General features: G+C 41.2%; 1 protein-coding gene across 1 annotated transcript in view; it reads left to right on the plus strand.

Annotated features, from left to right (window-relative positions):
* The window catches only part of LOC126458239 (intraflagellar transport protein 81 homolog), a 111,039-nt gene that overhangs the window by 60,526 nt on the left and 28,241 nt on the right, over positions 1–22,272 (plus strand). The window contains exons 6-8 of the mRNA XM_050095139.1: positions 4,509–4,672; positions 6,276–6,461; positions 13,233–13,439. Of these exons, the coding sequence (XP_049951096.1) occupies positions 4,509–4,672; positions 6,276–6,461; positions 13,233–13,439 (557 nt within the window). The remainder of the gene's footprint in view (positions 1–4,508; positions 4,673–6,275; positions 6,462–13,232; positions 13,440–22,272) is intronic.

The following is a 22,272-nucleotide window of genomic DNA, read 5'->3' on the forward strand; positions in this document are numbered from 1 at the left end:
AGTCTGGGTTGGGGGGGCTAAGACAGAGGCGATAATAGGATAGGGCTGGGATGGTAAAATTCTGCTTGTGGGAGCATACAACGACATTGTGGGGATGACAGCATGGTGCAGTTGGGAGGTTTAGGGGAGGGGAGGAGACATGTAAAGAGACTGTGGATTTATTGATGGAATAAAAGGCTGCATAGTGCTGGAGTGGGAGCAGGGAAAGGGATAGGTGGGTGAAGAACAGTGACTAACAATGGTTGAGATCAGGGGAATTATAGGAATGTAATGTATTGCAGGGAAAGCTGCCATCTGCACAGGTCAGAAAAACTGGTGTGGGTAGGAAGGATCCAGAGGGCACATGCTGTGAAGCAGTCATTGAAGTGAGGAATGTTATCTTGGGCAGCCTGCTCATCTACTGGGTAGTCCAGCTGTCTCATGACCACAATTTGTAAGTGGCCATTCATGTGGACAGACAGCTTGTTGGTTGTCATGCTCATGTAGAATGTAGCATAATGGTTGCAGTTTTGCTTGTATATCACGTGACTGCTCACACAGGTAGCCCTGCCTTTAATGGGATAGATGATGCTTGTGGCCAGGCTGGAGTAATTGACGGTGGTAGGATGTATGGGGCAGGACTTTCATCTAGATCTATTATAGGGACATAGCCATGAGGCAAGGGGGATGGGGTCAGGTGTCGAGTAGGAATGGATGAGGATATTGTGTAAGTTTGGTGGGCAGAGAATACCACTGTGGGAGGGGTGGGAAGAATAGTGGTTAGGATATCCCTCATTTCAGGTCACAATGAGAGGTAGTCGAAACCCTGACGGGGGATGTGATTTAGTTGCTCCAGTCCTGGGTGGTACTGAGTCACAAAGAGAATGCTCCTTTGGGGGCAGACGGTGGGACTTTAGGAGGTGGTGGGTGACTGGAGAGAGAATGCATGGGAGATCTGTTGCTGTACAAGATTAGAAGGGTAATTTCTTTCTGTGAAGGGCTCAGTGAGACCCTTGGTATATTTGGAGAGGGACTGCTCATCACTACAGAGGTTATGGCCACAAGTGGCTAGGCTGTCTGGAAGGGACTTCTTGGTATGGAATAGGTGGCAGCTATTGAAGTGGAGGTATTGCTGATGTTTGGTAGATTTGATATGGACGGAGGTACTGATGTAGTCATCTTTGAGGTGCAGGTCAACATTAAGGAAGATGGCTTGTTGAATTCAGGAGGACCATGTAAAGCAATTGGGGGAGAAGGTGTTGGGTTTCTGGAGGAATTTTGGTAAGGTGTCCTCGCCATTGGTCCAGATCGTTAAGATATCATCAGTGAATCTGAACCAGGTGAGTGGTTTGGGATTCTGGATGGTTAGGAAGGATTCCTGGACTCCTCTTGACGGCCCATGAGAAGGTTGACATATCCTATCTGCCACCCTCCCCATCCCAGTCTCCTCTTTAACCTCAATACCCACATTGCTTCTCCCATCATCCACTATCGCTCACAGTCTGGTCTTTGTGCCTGAAGAAGGTGGTCATGGGTGTGTGAGTTGTGCATGCATTTAGAAGACGGCCTTTTGGGCAAATGCTCAGTTGTTTAGGAGTATTTTCGTTGTGCCTGTCTACGACTCAACAACACCACTATATGGTGAGTTGCAATTTATCCTTTTCATAATATGGTCTTTAAATAAACAATCCAACTGTAGTGGGGGGCCGGCCGGAGTGGCCGAGCAGTTAAAGGCGCTACAGTCTGGAACCGCACGACCGCTATGGTCGCAGGTTCGAATCCTGCCTCGGGCATGGATGTGTGTGATGTCCTTAGGTTAGTTAGGTTTAAGTAGTTCTAAGTTCTAGGGGACTTATGACCACAGCAGTTGAGTCCCATAGTGCTCATAGCCATTTGAACCATTTTGTAGTGGGGGTCAGGATGTTGCCTAATGTTGTTAACCTCGTTACATTCTACAGTGTTGGTGTAGCATGGAAGACAGAACAGCAGATGCAACAAAGCAGCTCCTTGGCCATCGAGGAATCACACACAGGCAGCATGAAAAAAGTTTATTTAGCAGAATTCATACAGCACCCGAAGGCATCCTGTTGACAGTGTACAACATCTGCAGGCAGCCAAGCCTATGTTGGCAGAACATTGGTGGCCTGCTGGCTGTGCATAGATGCCAGTAGTGAGAATACCTTATACCCGTGGTCTTATGGCCAAAACAGCTGGTCAACAACAGCCTAAAGCTCAGAAATGCCAAATACCAGAAGCTGGTGATGGGGCGGTTGGTAACGAGTTGCCCTCAGGTGCGGTCGGTGAACTGAAGACACCACAGGGTGGCTTCCTGGAGTTAGGGAACAGTAGTGCCCCCCCCCCCCCCCCCCTCCCTCTCAGCTGGATCACCATTTCAGCTCCTGAGAACTTCAGCACTAGGTGCAACACCTAGACCGATGGATAGAGAAGGCAACGTCTGGTAGTGGTTGAGGCTGGATGGGTGTTCTTCTCAGGATAGCCTGCAGTTGATGACAGGTACTGCATGGCCAGAACAGGCAGCATTTATGGTCTCTCACGCCAGCCCGTTTGTGACAGGATGTTACTTTTGATCACATAGACCGCAGAAGCAGCCTGGGCATAATGTAATCCAGGTAACCTCTGCGCTCTGCAGTACCCTGCCCCCCCTCCCCTGTATTGTGCTGTGCCAACAATGTTCCAGCCCCAGCAGCAGCACCACCAGGGCTAGATGTATGGTAACCAGTTTGCTTCAGTGCCAAATCCATACTTTGTGACGCCTTTCTAGCTTTCGGCAGCAGAATGTGGTGGCAACTGTCTGGTTCACCTAGGTGCCAGTTATGGACTCAGCTTTGGAAATATAGTGGTGCAACACAATCAAAATCCAATTTGTGCAGTGTCAGAGTTCAGTCAGCTACTGACCAAGTCTGAAGAGACACCTGTAAATTGACTCCATAGCAAGAACCAAACCAATGGTCCCACTGGTGCACACTTACATTGCATCAACACTGCTAGAGAATTACAAGTGGCTCAGACCAGTCCTGGGCCAGCTCACACGCAGGATTCTGGTAGACATGACCTTATTGGAGGGCACTCCTGCCAACAAGTACCATTTAGGCAGTGCTACCATGGCAGTCAACAGTAACATTGCACCAGCTGTCCGCTTTTTTTAGTTACACCAGATTGTGTCACTACATTCAATAGTTTGAGGGACCGTTTTTATGTTTCCAGCACTTGCTGTCTGAAACCTAACCCTGCATACAAGTTCTATCACCTGGCTGGTATGACTCCACCAACACCTCAGTGTTATGCAATCATCTGCAGAGAGAGAATGAAGTGCTCCGTTTCTGTACTACAGCCACCCTGTGGCATTCAGCAGGCTATGCAAACACTGAAATCAAAAAATTAATTCCTCAAAGCTGCTGCAGACTATTAACAACAAACTTGGACCAAAGTGGATCTGTGGTCAACTGCAAAATCATCCATCACTGGATGAAACCATCAGAACAGCTAGCTCCTGGCCACCACTGAATCTGGGAAGTCCAGAAACCCTTCAGCAGACTGCAGACGGGGATAAGATATAAAGCAGATCATTTAAAATGGAGATAATTGGTACTGCTCCCACCATTTCCCCCCACCCCCTCCCCCCACTTTGCAATTGTGGTGAAGTCATTAAATCTAACAAGCATATTCTTCACCTGATTGTTCCGCCCTGATTGCAATCTCGAGGGCTTCATGTTAGCTGCTTGTAATGTAGTTGATATCACATAATTTTTGAATAAATAGCCTCTGATTTGTAATATACAGGGTGGTCAGAAACAGTCTGAAAAACTTGTAAGGGTGTTGCAGGGGAAGTTGTACTGAAAATAATTGTTAAGAAAAAATTCAGTTGATTGTGCCATTTCTTAGTTATTTGGCACTGAAGTTAGCCAGTCAGGTCACTGCCCACGCAGATTCAAGCACTTGCTTGTACCAAAATGCAATAATGCACAGTCATCCATGGCCCATATGTTACTACTTGTTAAAATGCTGATTACCACTAGAATGTGCTTTTTAGGAAATGATAAATTTAAGCTATATAAGCAAAAGTTACATTTGTTTGGTTTGAGGAAATCAAATGAAGAACATTTTTCCCAACACTTTTACTTGAATTTTTGTTCTCAATGATCTGATTGGCTAACTTCAGCGCAAAATAAATAAAAAAAATGGCATAAACTATCAATTTTTTCTTAAAAAATTATTTCTCACCACAGTCACCTCTGCAACATCATTACTAGCTTTTCAGATTGTTTCTGGCCATCCTGTGTAATACATAATTTGTGTTGTAAGTGCAATAATTGTCATACAGTTCTATTCCCATAACTTTTACTTCTTTAGTATTCCTTTAATAATAATAAACAAAGGACTTGTATGATTATTTTGCATTAATTGATAGTTAGGTGCTCTTCTTTTGCACCCCATTTTATTATTATCTTTTGGTATGATTTTGTTCTGTACTCTGTGGTTGATAGTTTCATATAATTTTCTTTTTGAAGGATTGTTACAGCGTTTAGAAGAAGAGACAAATGTTAATACTTACATTGTGAAGCAAAAATTGCCGAAAGAAATAGAAATGAAGAAACAAGAAGTTGAAATACTCCAGAATGTAGCTTCAGATGCATCATTAGGCAGAGGAGACTTGGAGACACTGAATAGGAAGGTATGTTTCCTGCTTCATGTGTAATACTTTTCCATAATTTTTCCTGCCACAAAGTTAAGAATATTCCTGGTAACTGTCAGAATAATTCATGCCTTTGTGACACTATCATTTTGTTAGTTCCTTATTTATCAGGGCTATAGTCTTGTAGTTACTTATAATTTAACTGCAAATGAAAAATTTATGTATTAAAATGGTTGATTTCATCATGGTTTAAGTTTTTTATTTCTTGACCTTGATAACCGTTTGTTCACTTGGATAAATGTTCATATTAAAGCACTGCTTTTGTGATGGGGAGGTTCACCCGCCCAAGATCGGATCTGCCTGGAGGATTAATTACAAGAGGTAGTATGCTGGTCAGCCTGGATGTGGTTTTCAGATAGTTTCCCACATCCCACTAGGTGAATACCAGGCTGGCACCTAAGTTCCCCCTCATTCGTGAACATTTCAAAAAACTTTCACTTACTTTCAAATGAACAACACTTTTTGTAGGTAGTTGGGTTACACACATTCCATCCCAGAGGGTAATGGGCAGGCAACAGGAAGGGCATCTGGTCACCCCTTAAACTAACCATGCCAAATCCATTAATAACCATTCTGACACAGCACCAGTGTGGAAAAATGGCACAAGGAAAAGATCATAATCTTGATGACCATTTAGCAACAACTTTGACCTTTCAGAGACAATACTCGCAGTATTGTTTGAGTTTTACGCACTGCCTTTGATCTCACGGGGTTTATTTACTTATTTATTGACAAAGACTCTTTAAACTCATCAAACAACTTTTTATTTCCGTACTGGAAAGTCCAGGATGGGCTAACAACAATATGAGAAGGGTAGCAATATAGGCTTGTCATGTTGTTTTTATTTACAGAGACAGTGTCACCGATTGATTTTAGTGATGATAAATTGGCTGGTGACAGCATGATGCAATTGTTCATGCAAATTAATGCTGGGAGAAAATGTTTTGGCAGTGTATCTGCATTGCTAAAAGGTCCACTGCTCCATTGCTACTAAATACTAATGGGTGTGCAGCATGGCAGATATCATCCCCTCCACTTTCTGATGAAATACTGTAATTGTCATGCTTCTCAAAATCACTCTTTATTTAGCCCCATGTAGTAATTTCGTACCTGAAGCTGCATGTCAGATAAGAAAAAAAATGCGATTTTATTCTGAGGAAAATGAAATGTTGAAACCTGAACCATAAAACATTATGTTGGTAACTAAAGCATGAATGGGAGGCTACCATGAATCAAGATTGAGGTAAATGGAATAAAAGGTCATTTCTTAAGGGGGGGGGGGGGGGGGGGAGAATAGGGCTTATTATGGGAAGTGTTAAAATGTAATGCAAATACAGTTGTTGTTTCCTTATTTGCAAGTCGTTTACTTTACTCAATGATCATTCTGTCTTCTTGCCTCTTTACTCTCAATTGGCATTTTGCTTGTAATTGCTATTTTAAATTGGTTTATTGGTGACAGAACACTCAATTTTTGGATTGCTCCCCAAATTTTTGTCTTTTCTGATGCAGCTTATAGCTTACCTCTTTTAAATTAATAATAGTTATCCAACTATCCAGTTGCAATTCTTTCTTTGTTTTCCAGATCCAGGAAGTAAATAATGATGTGAACCAATTAGTTGAACGGCACCTAGCTATGAATGACCCAGTTGAAGATAAGCTGGCCCCCTTTCGTCAGCAAGCAGCGATAATTGGGAGGAAGAAGGAAAGTGCAGCCGAACAGTTGAGAGAGCTGAAAAACAGATTATCTTCACTTGAAGCAAATATACAGGTTATCACTGAAAGAGAAAGAGAGAGAGAGAGAGAGAGAGAGAGAGAGAGAGAGAGAGAGAGAAAGTGTGTGTGTGTGTGTGTGTGTGTGTGTGTGTGTGTGTGTGTGTCTGTTTCAGTGGACATTTACACATGTGTGCTCTGATGAAAGATGAAAGTTGAATAGCTATGCAATAGCAATCCAAACATAATTTTTTTGTGTGCATCTGCTATTCTGTAGCTCTGCTGTATCGACATAGGGTCATTCCATGTCAAGGGGACCAGCGGTGCCCACTGGAGCCTCTCCATATCTATTGAATTTTGTGTGAAGGTTCTATGTGGTCTTAGATGGTTGTATACCAAATTTCAGTCCAGAATCTTCAGTGGTTGAATGTCTAGGGGTTTTTAAAGAGAGGCTACTAATCTTCGTACCACATGCGGAGGTGCAAATGGGCCAAGTTTGCTAGGCTTTTTTAAAAGTTCTTGCAGACATTTGGTCATTTGCGTTAATAAACATAGACAATGTTTTAAGCTGAATCTCACCATGTCAAAAATTAGGGATTTAGCCACACCTAAATACGAATACAAGCCTCTAAAGCGCCTAAAAAATTCAGCGCGCTATTCCGAGAGCCAAGGTCTGACTGACCATTGGTACTTTTCATATGAATCAATCACACCAAAACTTCAGAGGGTTATTCCTACCTGTGATTTCTATATATGGAAGAAATGTAATCAATTGGATGCCTAGATGAAAACATATGCTTCTCCAAAGTTGGCCAAAATTTTCTACGTGCAAGTTTTAGGGTATATTTGGGGGCAATATCTCAACTGTCTTGTTCAATCCTTTCTTTCTTGCTACAGCTGTAAAGTGCATGCTTTAAGCTTTCCAAGCTATATTGTTTAATTTCTGGATTTTGCATTTTGTTGAGTAAGAATACATTTCAAAAGTTTTTGTTTTAGCACTTTGAGAAGATTGAAAAGTGAAATATTTTGCTGATTAAGTCCCATAATTAGTTTTTTTTAATTCCAGTATATAAATCAGTTTCAAACATTAATTTAACACACTTCATAATAACAAATGTGATACACTACACAGCAAATCTGCAAAACAAAAATGCTAAGAGTCAGTTCCATTTTTGGTTAAACAGTGCTACAATTTTGTCAAGGGCAGATTGTGGATAACTGTATTGTATTCCTGATGATGTTGATGGTGCTTCTAAAGTCATGAAAATATGTTGCTCAGAAATCCAGCAGGTGTCTTTAGCGGCTGGCCAGTGGAAGGAACGAGCAGAACCATGTGGGTGCATAAAGCTGATGAGGACACCTTTTTGTTCATGTGAACACATTTCCAACCCACCAAAAATTGTCATACATATATGCGATATATTGTACTGATTGTAAACTTGCAATTGAGATTGCTGGAGTTTCATCATGTGCTTCGGAGGCATGAACTGTGGATGCTATAGCATCATTGGAAACTCTGCTTACTCTGAGCTGATTACAATTAATTGGCTTAAATTGATGATTTTCTTTCTTCCAGGTATTGTATGTCCCATGGCAAACCTTGTTTCTTGATCAGGCTGAATTTTTCAATCTCTTCTTTTGGTACTTAAAAAAACTTTATGCCTGGAATACTAACATCACAGAATTTGAATAAAAAAACTTTATGCCTGGAATACTAACATCACAGAATTTGAATAAATCATATGGAGTCAATATTTGGTTATCTAAGACCCTCTGCAGACTAGCACGGGCTGCTAGTGTTTTTGCTGTTCCCCCAGTGCAATCACAAGGCGATTTACCATGGCTCGTTCCAAAAAAATTCCATTCAGCAGTGATGCCAAAAACCTTTTCATGCAGACATAAATTGATGAAATTTTTGAAATTCTTATACTGAGTAGCTGAACCATCACTAAAGTAATGAACATTCTTAATGTTTTCAATCTTTGCCTTTAAATATGCTATTAACTTTATTTGAAAGGCATGAACAGCAGTGGCATCATGACAGAGACAGTTGCTGATCATACAAATGATAATATTCTGACTTTTTTTGCCACCAAAATAGACAACAAATGGATGTAACACGGTCTGACTATTTTCCCAATGAAATCCTTGTGTAGCATCTTGCACAACAAATGAATAATTCTCAGCAAAGTCCATCAATATAATTAATTCATTTTCTGCAAGATTTCTTTTTAGCTGCTTAAGGTATAAACTTTGGTGTTTTGACACAAAGTGACAGCTTCTCAAACCGGTACTTTTGAAAATTAGTGCCTCCATGAAATCTTCAGCAGTTCTCTGACATGTCTCTAATGTATCTCTGTCAGTATGGACCCATTGCTTGTATTATACTGTTTCTTCAGAGTCATAGTCTTTAAAAGCATCTTCAAGAAAATCCTCTATTTGCATTTTTCCTGGACATTTCTCACAATGTTGCAGCATACAATCTTTTGATTCCAAACTTCATAGTTTTTTTTCATCAAATCCTTGTAGTCAACTTGGATGGATGTTGCTGAAGCCAACATTAATTTGACATTTTGTGAATTGCACTTACACATACTGAAAGTGATCCAGAATCACCAACTGTAGTAAACCATTTCAGCCTGAGCTCACAAAAATTTATAAGCTTAGTTGATTTCCATATTGTTTACAATAAGCGATGAACATTTCTTTCAGGTTACAAAGGAGCAGGCGTTTCTGCTTGTGAATCTTTTCACCATTTATTCTTACTGCAGCACTATCCTTTTTGCCGGGACATGAACGAGAAAACTCATCATCTTCAAAAAAGTGAGGACATTTTGTTTTACTTCAACACTGAGCTTTTTTCCTTTTTGGTTTGCAGGTGTTGCCAAAATCCCATCTTCCATCTTTAGTTTCCTAGCCTTCCTCACCATTTTAGTTAAAACAGAAAATTCTTTAGCTATTTTTTCATTAGTCCAGCTATTTGGGGACAGGGTCAAAATTTGAACTTTACTGCAATTACTTGAAGTCTGAAGCTTAATCTTAAGTTCTTCAATTAAGATGCCCATATCTTTATGGTTTTGGCACTCTTCTGTTTGTATTTGCGCAATATCGACTTGGCTCACACCAGCAGTTGTGGCAGTTGCCTTAGTAATGTTGCCTTGGGCTTTCAGAACTTTGCATTTTATGTATCCTATTGAATCCCTTTTGCTGATCCATTGAAGCTTGAATGGTGACTCTCCAAGTGATAATAATGAAGTATTAGCAGTAAAGCAAGCGTCAACAACATCCATATCTTCAGTGGATGGTGATTCTTGCTTAGCCTGGTGGGATTATTCTTTTTAGGCCACTTCATATCTTCATTTGGTACAAATTTCCTGACCAGGTTTAAACATTGCAATGGTTACTGGTGTTAATGTCTTCTTGATTACATGTTTTTTCTTTATGAAACGGGTTGCAGCAAGTCTTCTGCACGAATTGAAATTTTGTCATTAGCAAGGCATTACAGTAGGAACAACTTCAGTAAAATCAAGCCCAGGCCTACATTGTAGAAGCTCTTTGTCCATTGATGACATTTCCTTAACTGATCGTAATTGACTCTTCCCCCAATAGAATGGTGATGACTTATGACAATCAGCTGCATCTGATCCACCAAAGCAGCAGGGTGCAAGGGTCTCTTGGTTCATTTTATACAATAGTTAATTAACCTATAACAAGCTATTTTGAAAGCTCATGAATATCCTGGTTTGAAGCACAGCAGATTCAGATTTGTTTGTATAAAAAATATACAAATTAGTGTATCAAAACACATTGTTTTAGAGCTTACCTTCAGCTACAACGATTATTGATTATTCAAACACTCAGTATTCAACACTAAGATTGTACAATGTCAACACCAAAAACTACACCGCACAAAAGACTGACACTGTGAAAACTGCCAATAATGAAAGCAACAATTGAAAGTGGTGATTCAGCAATGTATCACTACTGCAAGAATAGAGCCTTACAGAATTATTGCTGCTTTATAATGCTGATGGAAAGTTGCTGACAATGCATATATACACCACCATGCCTTGCAGGGTTAAAACGTTCTAAAGCAAGATAGCTTTCTGTCATGATCTTCTAGATTTTATAATCTGAAGAGCATTTTCTGAGGTTTTTCTATATTTATATTCTATACTGGAAAATAATGTAAAAACGCTTCTTAATAGCACCATTACATTCCCTAAACCACAGAAAAATCTTACTATTAAAATACACTACAACAACACTTTTTTTGATTTACAACTTCAAATTGTATTAATTTTTTGTATTTATCGATAATTCATTTTCCCTACTTTTGATGGTATTCTTACTCATCAATATGCAAGATCCAGAAATTTTACAATATAGCTTGGAAAGCTTAAAGCATGCTTTTTCCAGCTGTGGTAAGAAAAAAAATGATTGAACAAGACAGTTGAGATATTGCCCCCCAAAAACAACCTAAAATTGGCACATAGATAATTTAAGCCAACTTTGCAGATGCATATTTTTTCATCTAGGCATCCAATCTTAATTAAATTTGATCCACATATAGACATCATAGGTAGGAGTAACCCTCTGAAGTTTTGGTGTGATTGGTTCATATGAAAATTAGCAGTGGTCGGTCAAACCCTGGCTCTTGGAATAGCACGACAAATTTTTTAGCCACTTTAGAGGCTTGTGTCTATATTTAGATGTGGCTAAATCTCTAATTTTCACCAAGGTGGGATTCAGCATAAAAAGTTATCTATGTACATTAACGCAAATGACCAAATGTCCGCTAGAACATTTAAAAAAGCCTAGAAAACTTGGCACATTTGCACCTTCATATGTGATGCCAAGATGAGTATCCTCTCTTTAACAGCCCCTAAAAGTTCAAACACTGAAGATACTGTACTGAAATTTGCTATATAACCATCAAAGACCATATAGAATCTTCACACCAAAGTTCATTAGATTTGGAGAGGGTCGAGTGCGGACACTTTTTAATATTGGTCCCTGTGACATGGAATGACCACATAGATGCCTCTCATTATAACATATCTTTTTCAGCCAGTTGATCAACCAACTCCTCTTCGATTACACATTTGTGAATTCCTAACATACAGCTATACCTTAAGTATTTTGTACAAATATGAGCTGCTTCTATAAATTTTTCATTTCAAATAATAACTTGTTTTCAGTACAACTCAGTGGAAACTGTAATTAAAAAAGGAAAGAAAAAAACTGCCTGATATATTCTTGTATCAGCATGTAATTCTGTATTCTAATTTGCATCTGTTTTCCTTTCTGAGAATTGCTATTCTTTTTCTTCGTCATTGTACAGTTCCAGTTCCCATGTACTGTTAATGGGCCTCTTCCACTTTTTTCTTCAAGTCCATGCATTGTTACTGTAGGAGAACTCGTATGAGCTTACACTGTTGAAATATATTTTTGTCATCTTCAGTGTTAACTGGTGTAAGAATACAGTTAAACTAGGAGCCCATATGACCTTATCTTCTTTATCAGAGTGACATTTTTTTCATTAAATGTATGAGGGGCATTCAGTATGTAATGCAACACTTTTTATCTGAAAGCAGGCTGGTGATATTCAGGATTCCAATACACAGTATTATTCCTCAATCTTTTAGCTACAAAACCCTATTTTTCAACATAATCTCCATTCATTGTGACGGTCTTATGCAACCTTACAGGGAGGCTCTATATGCCTGCATTGTACCACTCTACTGGTTGACGTCAGAGCCAATGTCTTGCTGCATCAATAACCTCCCCATAATCCATGCACTGCTTCCCATGGGGTGCATCCTTCATTGGGCCAGACAGATGGAAGTCTGAAGGTGTGAGATCCGGGCTGTAGGGTGGATTAGGAAGAACAGTCCAATGAAATTTTGTGGAGTCCTCTGGAGTGCTACACTTCAGAGTTGACAGTTGCACTGTGAAGGAATACTCAAACAGAATAATCCCTTCAGAGTCCCAGAAGACTGCCTCCATGACTATGTGCTGAGGGTGTGGCTTTGAATTTTTAATTCAGAACACAAGTACCATGGTGCCAATCCAATGTTATGCTGTTTTGTTTTCAGTTTGAAGGTATGAACTCATGTTTCATCGTCTGTGACAGTGTTCAACAAAAAATTGTCATGATCAGTCTCATAACACACAAGCAGTTCCACACACATGATCCTTCATTGCTCTTTATGGTCTTCTATTAGGCAGTGAGGAACCCAGCAGGCAAACCTTTGAGTACCCCAACTGGTGGATGAGTGTCAGCGCTACACCCAGTTGAGCAGCAAGGTGTTTGATTGTGATCTGTTGCTCACCTCAGATGAAAGTGTATGCACATTTCAATATTGCAGGAGTCACAGCTGTGTGAGGCTGTATGGCACGTGGGAGATCAGACAAGTTTGCATGAACTTGTTGCAATGATTACAAATGCCTCACCCAATGACTCACTGAGCTTTTTTTCACTGCGAGGACTTCTTAGATCCTATGAATATCAGTGATGCTCTGGTTTTGTGGCATAAGAAGTTAAATAACATCAATCTGCTGGGGAACACACCTCTGTTACAGACTCCATTTGAAGGCTGTGTATAGCACTGCTAGGAACTATAGGAGCTGAAGAGGGATTATTCCATGATGTCCCACAACAAAGCCTGCATTTTTTCAACCACAATTGGCTGAGAGAGAAAGCGTTGCATTAGTTATCGAACGCCTCTCGTAAAAATTAAGTAAATATACTCACATTAGTACTCTACTGCCCACCTGATTTACACATATCTCTCTTTTTCAAACAATGCAATTATGAATTTTTCAGGAAAAGCAGGAAAAATTGAAGGAATTTACAGGGGAAAGAGTTCTGCGCGAAGAAGAATTCAAGCAGTATGTCAACAAGCTAAAAGGCCGCAGTGCACTGTACAAACAAAACAGAGCAGCACTTTCAGCACTGAAAGCTGAAGCTGGAGTTCTGACCAGGACATTAGAGCTACTGAATTCCAAAAATGTAGCCCTTCTAAGGGAACTGGTAAGTTCATTGTCAGGCAGTAAGAGGTATAAAGAGAAAGAACTTTGATATTTGTCTCCTCTTGTTCTCACTGTAGATGGGCAGCTCTCCACCTGGGATCAGTGTGACCTGCCCCTCTTTCCATCTTTCCTGAACCAAACCCGTTTTCCTCGCTGAGGAATGAGAGTAAAAGTTTGGAAGCCTAAGAGTAAATCTGGTTTTCTAATTTTAAGTGTTTCTCTTAGAAGTATTTGGAATTTCACCTCTTAAAGGTAAGTAATGGTCAGCCAGTCTGTCTCCTTATTCAACTGAATTTTCAATTTGATGTGATAAATGAAAAGATCTTAGGAGATACTTTTGTATTCCCTATTGACCATCAGATAAGCAGCAGAAGTTTTATTTTGGTTTCTGTTGTGATAATTTCTTGTCAGGCCAGTGTCAGATGTAAATGAAATGTAGCTTTATTGCAGCACTGACTTCCAAGCTGGCATTTCACAATGGGATTTGTGTTGCCATGTTGCTAAACCAGTGGTAGAAGCATCAAATGCAATGTGATTGTGATTAAACTTGCACAGATTTGAGTTAGGGTGAAGGAGAGTATTTGGTATTGGTGGTGGTAGAATGAGCAATGGTTCATATTACCATGAGACCTGACTCTGAGAATGTTCATTTAGAGAGAGATCAGTGATAGTGAGATAGTTATATATGAGGATCGAAGGAATGTGATAAGAAAAGCAAATGGTTGACTTCGGTTTATTGGGAGAATTTTAGGAAAGCGTAGTTCATCTGTAAACGAGACCACATATAGGACGTTGGTGTGACCTGTTCTTGAATACTACTTGAGTGTTTGGGATCTGTACAAGGTCAGATTGGAGGAGGACATCGAAGCAATTCAGAGGCGGGCTACTAAATTTGTTACCAGTAGGTTCGAACAACATGTAAGTGTTACAGAGATGCTTTAGGAACTCAAACGGGAATCCCTGGAGGGAAGGCAATGATCTTTTCATGGAACACTATTGAGAAAATTTAGGGAACCGGCATTTGACACTGACTGCTGAATGATTCTACTGCCTCCAACGTACATTGGACATAAGGACCACAAAGATAAGATACGCAAAATTAGGGCTCATATTGGGGCATATAGACAGTGGTTTTACCCTCGCTCTATTTGTGATTAGAATGGGAAAGGAAATGACTAGTAGTGGTACAGGGTACCCTCTATGATGCACCGTATGGTAGCTTGTGGAATATCTGTGTGGATGTGGATGTAGGTCTTTACAGTAAGCAGCAGTCTACCTTTTTCTACGTTGCTGCTTTTGCTTAACATGGAGTGCAAGACTATATTCATCCATTATTTCATAATGAGAGTGATTAGTTACTCCCAACAAACTTTAACCTTCATTACAAACCTCTTCTAATTTTTTTCTCACTTTCATGTTCAACATTTGTAAAGCAATCAGAGGTTAGAAGCTGTTTTAATATGGGAGTTAGATTCTTTAAAGAATCTTGGGTTTACTGATAAGTAACTAACATCACTGCTTTACTGATTCGTCATATGTTGCATACATCATATGATATGAGACATCATGAACATTGATGATGCTTATATTCGATTGGGACAGGCCACTCCCCTCGCCATGAGTGTTGCTTACTCCTCAGGTGAGAGACTAATTTTACTACTGGTATGTAGACTTTCCCAGCATTTACTGCCGATGACAAGTTGTCAAATAACTTTTGTGATGGCACGCTATGGGAATAAAATGTGTCTAATACACAGTTGAATCATACAGCTGAAACTAGCAAAATGCAATAAAGTAAAAGAATAGGTTATTACATGAGTAGACAGTTGAGATTGAAATGTGATTTATACTGTGCAAAACATTGTATGTGGCAAAGCAATGGAAAATGTTATATTGAAACTTTTTGTTCGTACATGACTAATGGGTCTATTTCTCTGTACACCAACATATTTGACTTCAAACTGGAATGTTTAAGAATAGTATATTTTAAATTGATTCCCAGTTAGTGAATTTAGGTTGCTTATGCAATAAAAAATTGAGGAATTATAGACATAGAGAGCCCTGATTCCTACTTTCGAATGAGGTAAAATGTACTTATTCTTGACCAACTGAGATTGTGTTTGGGGTTGAGCATAATTTTTTACTGTGAAAGTACTCTAGAAAAAGGTGTATAATGTTTCTTTTAGTGAACAGAATGCATCATCCATGTTCATGTTGTCTCATATTATATGATGTATGCAGCATATTGTTTCCTTGAGCATCTTTTTCATTATTCATTTTCAATGATTTATTTATTATTTATCATTGACATATGGAGAAAATCTGTGTAGTTTCATTATTTTTTCTCCTAGTGTTGAATATTGACTGCAGATTGTTATAGTAGATTGTTATAATAGGTATTGAACAGCAGAGGGAAAAGACTGATGTATGCTAGACACTGTTGAGCAATGAAATTTAAAGCTAATTAAAGGTAGATAAAAGATGTATTTCGTAAAACAATGAATGTCAGTAGCTCAAAGGGTGCTAATGAAAACTTATTGCAGCTCACATGTGAAGGTTTCAGGAAGGAGGGTGGTTTGTTTGTGCTAATGGGAAGGAACAAGAAGCACACACTCACACATCTGCCCCCCCCCCAAGCATGAGCGCGTGCACGAGCGATCACGCGCGTGCCCACACGCGCGCACACACACACACACACACACACACACACACACAGAGAGAGAGAGAGAGAGAGAGAGAGAGAGAGAGAGAGAGAGGGGGGGGGGGGGGGGGGGGGTTGGGGAGGAGGGAGGAGGACAGTGGTGAGGAATACGATTAGGGAGAGGATGGGAGGCATGAGAGGAATAAGGGGCAAGGAAGAAGGGCTTTGGAGACCTCTAAAAGAAAGATCTCTTTATTTTGAAAGCTTATACTGTATTTTCTGAACTTTTGCATTGTTTATCATTAGAAACATATTTTTTGACAAGAATATGGAAAGGATAGGTAGCTACTGTCTGCATAGAAGAGGCACCAAGTTGCAGACAGGCACAATGGAAAAGACTGCTATAATATTAAAGCTTTCAGATGAAGTCCTTTTTGTGCAGTGCAAAAAGAAAGCACACACGCACACATGCACACACACGCACACAGACATGTCTCAGAGCACTAGAGCCCGACTGTGGCTGCATCTGACAGAGCTGAAATTTGCTGGAATGGGTGGTGGGGATAAGCAGGCGCATGACATGGGGTTGGGCAAGGATATAAAGGTACTGGTGGGCGAGGATGCTAGTGGAGCTTGCGAGAACTTGATGAGCACAGGGTAGAGATTAAGATCCTGCATTGAGAGGCTGTGCTGGGGGAGGGGCATAGCGGAGAAGGGGAAGGAAGAAGTGGAAGGGAGTTTCAGACATCTTGACACAATAGAACACATTTGTAGTTCTGGAGTGAGATCAGAGAAGGGGACAGACAGGTGGGAGATGAGAACTAGGAAAGGTTCAGGCCAGGGGGTTATGGGAAAGAAGGACATGTTGTAAACAGAGTTCCCACCTATCCGACTGAGAAAAGCTTGTGTCATAAGGTGGAATCCAGATGGCACAGGCCGTGAAGCAGTCAGTGAAGAGAAGCAAAGGATGATAGGCAGCATGTTCAGTAACTGGGTGATCCAGCCATCTCTTGGCGATAGTCTGGTGATGGTCATTTGTGTGGACAGGCAGCTTGTGAGCTATCATGCCCATATAGAAATTTGGTGGTGAGTTAGATGGCCCTTTTCACAGGTGGCCTTGCCTTTGACAGGTAGAAGATACCTATGACACGACTGGAGCAGGTGAAATTTGAGGACGTATGGAATGGGTGCACCAATGGTCTAGGGGGTTGCGCCTTTGATTAGTAATCAAAATGTAAAAGGTTAATCTTTATTTCAGGGCATGATGAGAGGCCGTGGGAAATGTGAATCACTCGCTCCAGTCCTGGTTAGTACTCAATCATGAGAGCAGTGCTCCTTTGTGATTGGACAGTGGGTATTTTGGAGGTGAGGCATTAGAGATCTGTTGCTGGACAGAGTTGGGAGAATAATTTTTGTTTGTGAATGGCCTCAGTGTGACTCTTGGCATATTTGGAGAGGGACTATTCAACACTGTAGAGATGTCAGACAAGGGCAAGGGTGGCTAGGTGGTATGGAAGGGACTTCTTGGTATGGAATGGGTTTCACTCGTCGAAGTGGAAGTGTTATTGGTGGTTGGTAGGTTTGATACAGACAGAGGTACAGATGTAGCGATCTTGAGGTGGAAGTCAACGTTGAGGAAGGTGGCTTGTTGGATTGAGGAGGACCAGGTGAAACAAATGGGGGAGAAGGTGTTGAGGTTGTGTAGGGACGTAGATAGGGTGTCCTCACCCTTGGTTGAGGTCAAGAAGTTGTCCTCACTGAATCTGAACCAGTTGAGAGATTCGTGATTCTGGGTGGTTAGGAACAATTCCTCTAGATGACTCATGGATAGGTTGGCATATGCTGGAGCGATGCAGGTGCCCAGTGCTGTACCATGAATTTGTTTGTGCTATGTTCAAAGAATGCAGCTTTACTGTATGATTAAATGATGATGGCATCCTCTTGGGTAAAATATTCCGGAGGTAAAGTAGTCCCCCATTCGGATCTCCAGGCGGGGACTACTCAAGAGGGCGTTGTTATCAGGCGAAAGAAAACTGGCGTTCTACAGATCGGAAGGTGATCCCTTAATCGGGCATGTAGGTTAGAAAATTTAAAAAGGGGAATGGATAGGTTAAAGTTAGATATAGTGGGAATTAGTGAAGTTCGGTGGCAGGAGAAACAAGACTTTTGGTCAGGTGAATACAGGGTTGTAAATACAAAGTCAAATAGGGGTAATGCAGGAGTAGGTTTAATAATGAATAAAAAAAAATAGGAGTACGGGTAAGCTACTACAAACAGCATTGTGAAGGCATTATTATGGCCAAGATAGACACGAACCCCATGCCTACTACAGTAGTACAAGTTTATATGCCAACTAGCTCTGCAGATGATGAAGAAATTGACGAAATGTATGATGAGATAAAAGAAATTATTCAGGTAGTGAAGGGAGACGAAAATTTAATAGTCATGGGTGACTGGAATTCAACAGTAGGAAAAGGAAGAGAAGGAAACATAGTAGGTGAATATGGATTAGATCTAAGAAATGAGAGCGGAAGCCGCCTGGTAGAATTTTCCACAGAGCGTAACTTAATCATAGCTAACACAGACCTGGATAAACTGAAAGAACCAGAGATTGTACAGAGTTTCAGGGAGAGCATAAGGGAACAATTGACAGGAATGGGAGAAAGAAATACAATAGAAGAAGAATGGGTTGCTTTGAGGGATAAAGTAGTGAAGGCAGCAGAGGATCAAGTAGGTAAAAAGACGAGGGCTAGTAGAAATCCTTGGGTAACAGAAGAGATACTGAATTTAATTGATGAAAGGAGAAAATACAAAAATGCAGTAAATGAAGCAGGCAAAAAGGAATACAAATGTCTCAAACATGAGATTGGTAGGAAGTGCAGAATGGCTAAGCAGGGATGGCTAGAGGACAAATGTAAGGATGTAGAGGCTTATCTCACTAGGGGTAAGATAGGTACTGCGTACAGGAAAATTAAGGAGACCACATGAATATCAAGAGCTCAGATGGAAACTCAGTTCTAAGCAAAGAAGGGAAAGCAGAAAGGTGGAAGGAATATATAGAGGGTCTATACAAGGGTGATGTTCTTGAGGACAATATTATGGAAATGGAAGAGGATGTAGATGAAGATGAAATGGGAGATATGATACTGTGTGAAGAGTTTGACAGAGCACTGAAAGACCTTAGTCGAAACAAGGCCTCGGGAGTAGACAACATTCCATTAGAACTACTGACGGCCTTGGGAGAGCCAGTCCTGACAAAGCTCTACCACAGCAAGATGTATGAGACAGGCGAAATTCCCTCAGACTTAAAGAACAATATAATAATCCCAATCCCAAAGAAAGCAGGTGTTGACAGATGTGAAAATTACGAACTATCAGTTTAATAAGTCACAGCTGCAAAATACTAATGCGAATTCTTTACAGACGAATGGAAAAACTGGTAGAAGCCGACCTTGGGGAAGATCAGTTTGTATTCCGTAGAAATGTTGGAACACGTGAGGCAATACTGACCCTACGACTTATCTTAGAAGAAAGATTCAGGAAAGGCAAACCTACGTTTCTAGCATTTGTAGACTTACAGAAAGCTTTTGACAATGTTGACTGGAATACTCTCTTTCAAATTCTGAAGGTGGCAGGGGTAAAATACAGGGAGTGAAAGGCTATTTACGATTTGTACAGAAAGCAGATCGCAGTTATAAGAGTCGAGGGCCATGAAAGGGAAGCAGTGGTTGGGAAGGGAGTGAGACAGGGTTGTAGACTATTCCTGATGCTATTCAATCTGTATATTGAGCAAACAGTAAAGGAAACAAAAGAAAAGTTCGGAGTAGGCATTAAAATCCATGGAGAAGAAATAAAAACTTCGAGGTTGGCCGATGACGTTGTAATTCTGTCGGAGACAGCAAAGGACTTGGAAGAGCAGATGAATGGAATGGGCATTGTCTTGAAAGGAGGGTATAAGATGAACATCAACAAAAACAAAATGAGGATAATGGAATGTAGTTGAATTAAGTCGGGTGATGCTGAGGGAATTAGTTTAGGAAATGAGACACTTAAAGTAGTAAAGGAGTTTTGCTATTTGGGGAGCAAAATAACTGATGACGGTCGAAGTAGAGAGGATATGAAATGTAGACTGGCAAGGAAAGCGTTTCTGAAGAAGAGAAATTTGTTAACATCGAGTATTGATTTAAGTGTCAGGAAGTCTTTTCTGAAAGTATTTGTGTGGAATGTGGCCATGTATGGAAGTGAAACATGGCGGTAAGTAGTTTAGACAAGAAGAGAATAGAAGCTTTTGAAATGTGGTGCTACAGAAGAATGTTGAAGATTATATGGGTAGATCACATAACTAATGAGGAGGTATTGAGTAGAATTGGGGAGAAGAGGAGTCTGTGGGACAACTTAATTAGAAGAAGGGATCGGTTGATAGGACATGTTCTGAGGCATCATGGGATCACCAATTTAGTACTGGAGGGCAGCGTGGAGGGTAAAAATCGTAAAGGGAAACCAAGAGATGAATACACTAAGCAGATTCAGAAGGATGTAGGCTGCAGTAGGTACTGGGAGATGAAGAAGCTTGCACAGGATGAGTAGCATGGAGAGCTGCATCAAACCAGTCTCGGGACTGAAGACCACAACAACAACAACAACATGTTCAAATGTGAAGTAATTGTGGGTAAGGATATAGTTGGTCATGGTGGTCAGGGAGGAGGTAGCAGATATGGAGTCAGTCAGGCCTTGGGAAAAGGAGTGTTTAATGGTGGCAAGGCCATGGGCATTGGGGATATTTGTGTAGAGGGAGGTGGCATCGATAGTGATGAGCAGGGTGCCAGGTGGTAAACGAACAGGAACTGTGGAGAGTCATAGGAGGAAATGATTGGTGTCTTCTATATAGGAGATAGGTTGTGGGTAATAGGCTGAAGGTGTTGGTTCATGGGAGCAGAGGTTCTCCCTGTTACGGGAACTTGTGCCGAGTTTATAGGTGGACCTATCTGTCAGCTGGCAGAGCCCCTGTACCAGATATTCCTTACTGCTTGTATAATCACAGTGGTGAAGACTTTGTTGGCAGGTAGGATCATAAGGTCAGGGTCAGTTAGGTGGTGGATTGTGGTTCTTTTTGCATGTGTAAGGTAGGTTTCAGTGTTGAAGGATTTGGGGAATAGTCAGTCATGCTGGGCTTGTTAAAGATCTTCTCTCCTTCTCCCAATCCCAACAGTGGAAACACTTTCTCACCACCAACCCTATCAGTCATGCTCAATCCAAAATCAGTGTTGAATCCTGCCTGACATGATTACTCCTCCATCCAACTGTGATCCACCCCCCTTGCCCCCGAATCAGTCTTTGTTAACTTTCAAACTATCCTAATAATCTTGAGCCTCATCTCATGATCACTCCCCAAATCCCACAACATGGAAAGTAGCATTGCACAAAGAACAGCAATACACCAAATCCACCATTTAAAAACTGATCTTATAATTCTGCCAACAAAGACTGCATTACTATCATTATAAACCACAAGAATTACCTGGCAGACATACTCCACCAGCTTTCAACACATCCACCTACAGACCCCACCACAGTGCCTCCATTCCAGAAATCGCAAGATCTCCAGTCCCTCGTCAAATCCTAAGGTCCATCCCAGAACCTCTCCCCTTAGTCTCTCTCTCTCTCTCTCTCTCTCTCTCTCTCTCTCTCTCTCTCTCTCTCTCTCTCTCTCTCTCTCTCTCTGTCCCTCCTTCCACCCCTCCCTCTCCCTCCCCCGCCATCTCCCCCTCCCTCCTCTCTCTCTCCATCCCTCCCCTCCCTCCCTCCCTCACCCTCTCTCCCTCCCACCCACCCTCACCCTCTCTCCCTCCCTCCCACCCTTCCACCCACCCTCACCCTCTCTCCCTCCCTCCCACCCTTCCACCCACCCTCACCCTCTCTCCCTTCCTCCCACCCACCCTCACCCTCTCTCCCCTGACCCTCTCCCCCTTCCCCCCTCTCTCCCCCCCCCTTGCCCCTCTGCCCCCCCCCCAAACCTCCTCACCCCCACAGCCCTCCAATCCCACACTTCTATCTTCTATTCTACATGCTACCTAAAGGCTGTAAACCCAACCACCAAGCTTGCTCCGTTGTGGCTGGTTATTGTGCCCTCACAGAGAGATAGTGGATCTCATGGACCAATACCATCAGCTCTTACGTGTTACCTACCCTCCTA

The sequence above is a fragment of the Schistocerca serialis genome, chromosome 2 (genome assembly GCF_023864345.2).
Source record: "Schistocerca serialis cubense isolate TAMUIC-IGC-003099 chromosome 2, iqSchSeri2.2, whole genome shotgun sequence".
In the NCBI taxonomy this organism is placed as follows: Eukaryota; Metazoa; Arthropoda; class Insecta; order Orthoptera; family Acrididae; genus Schistocerca; species Schistocerca serialis.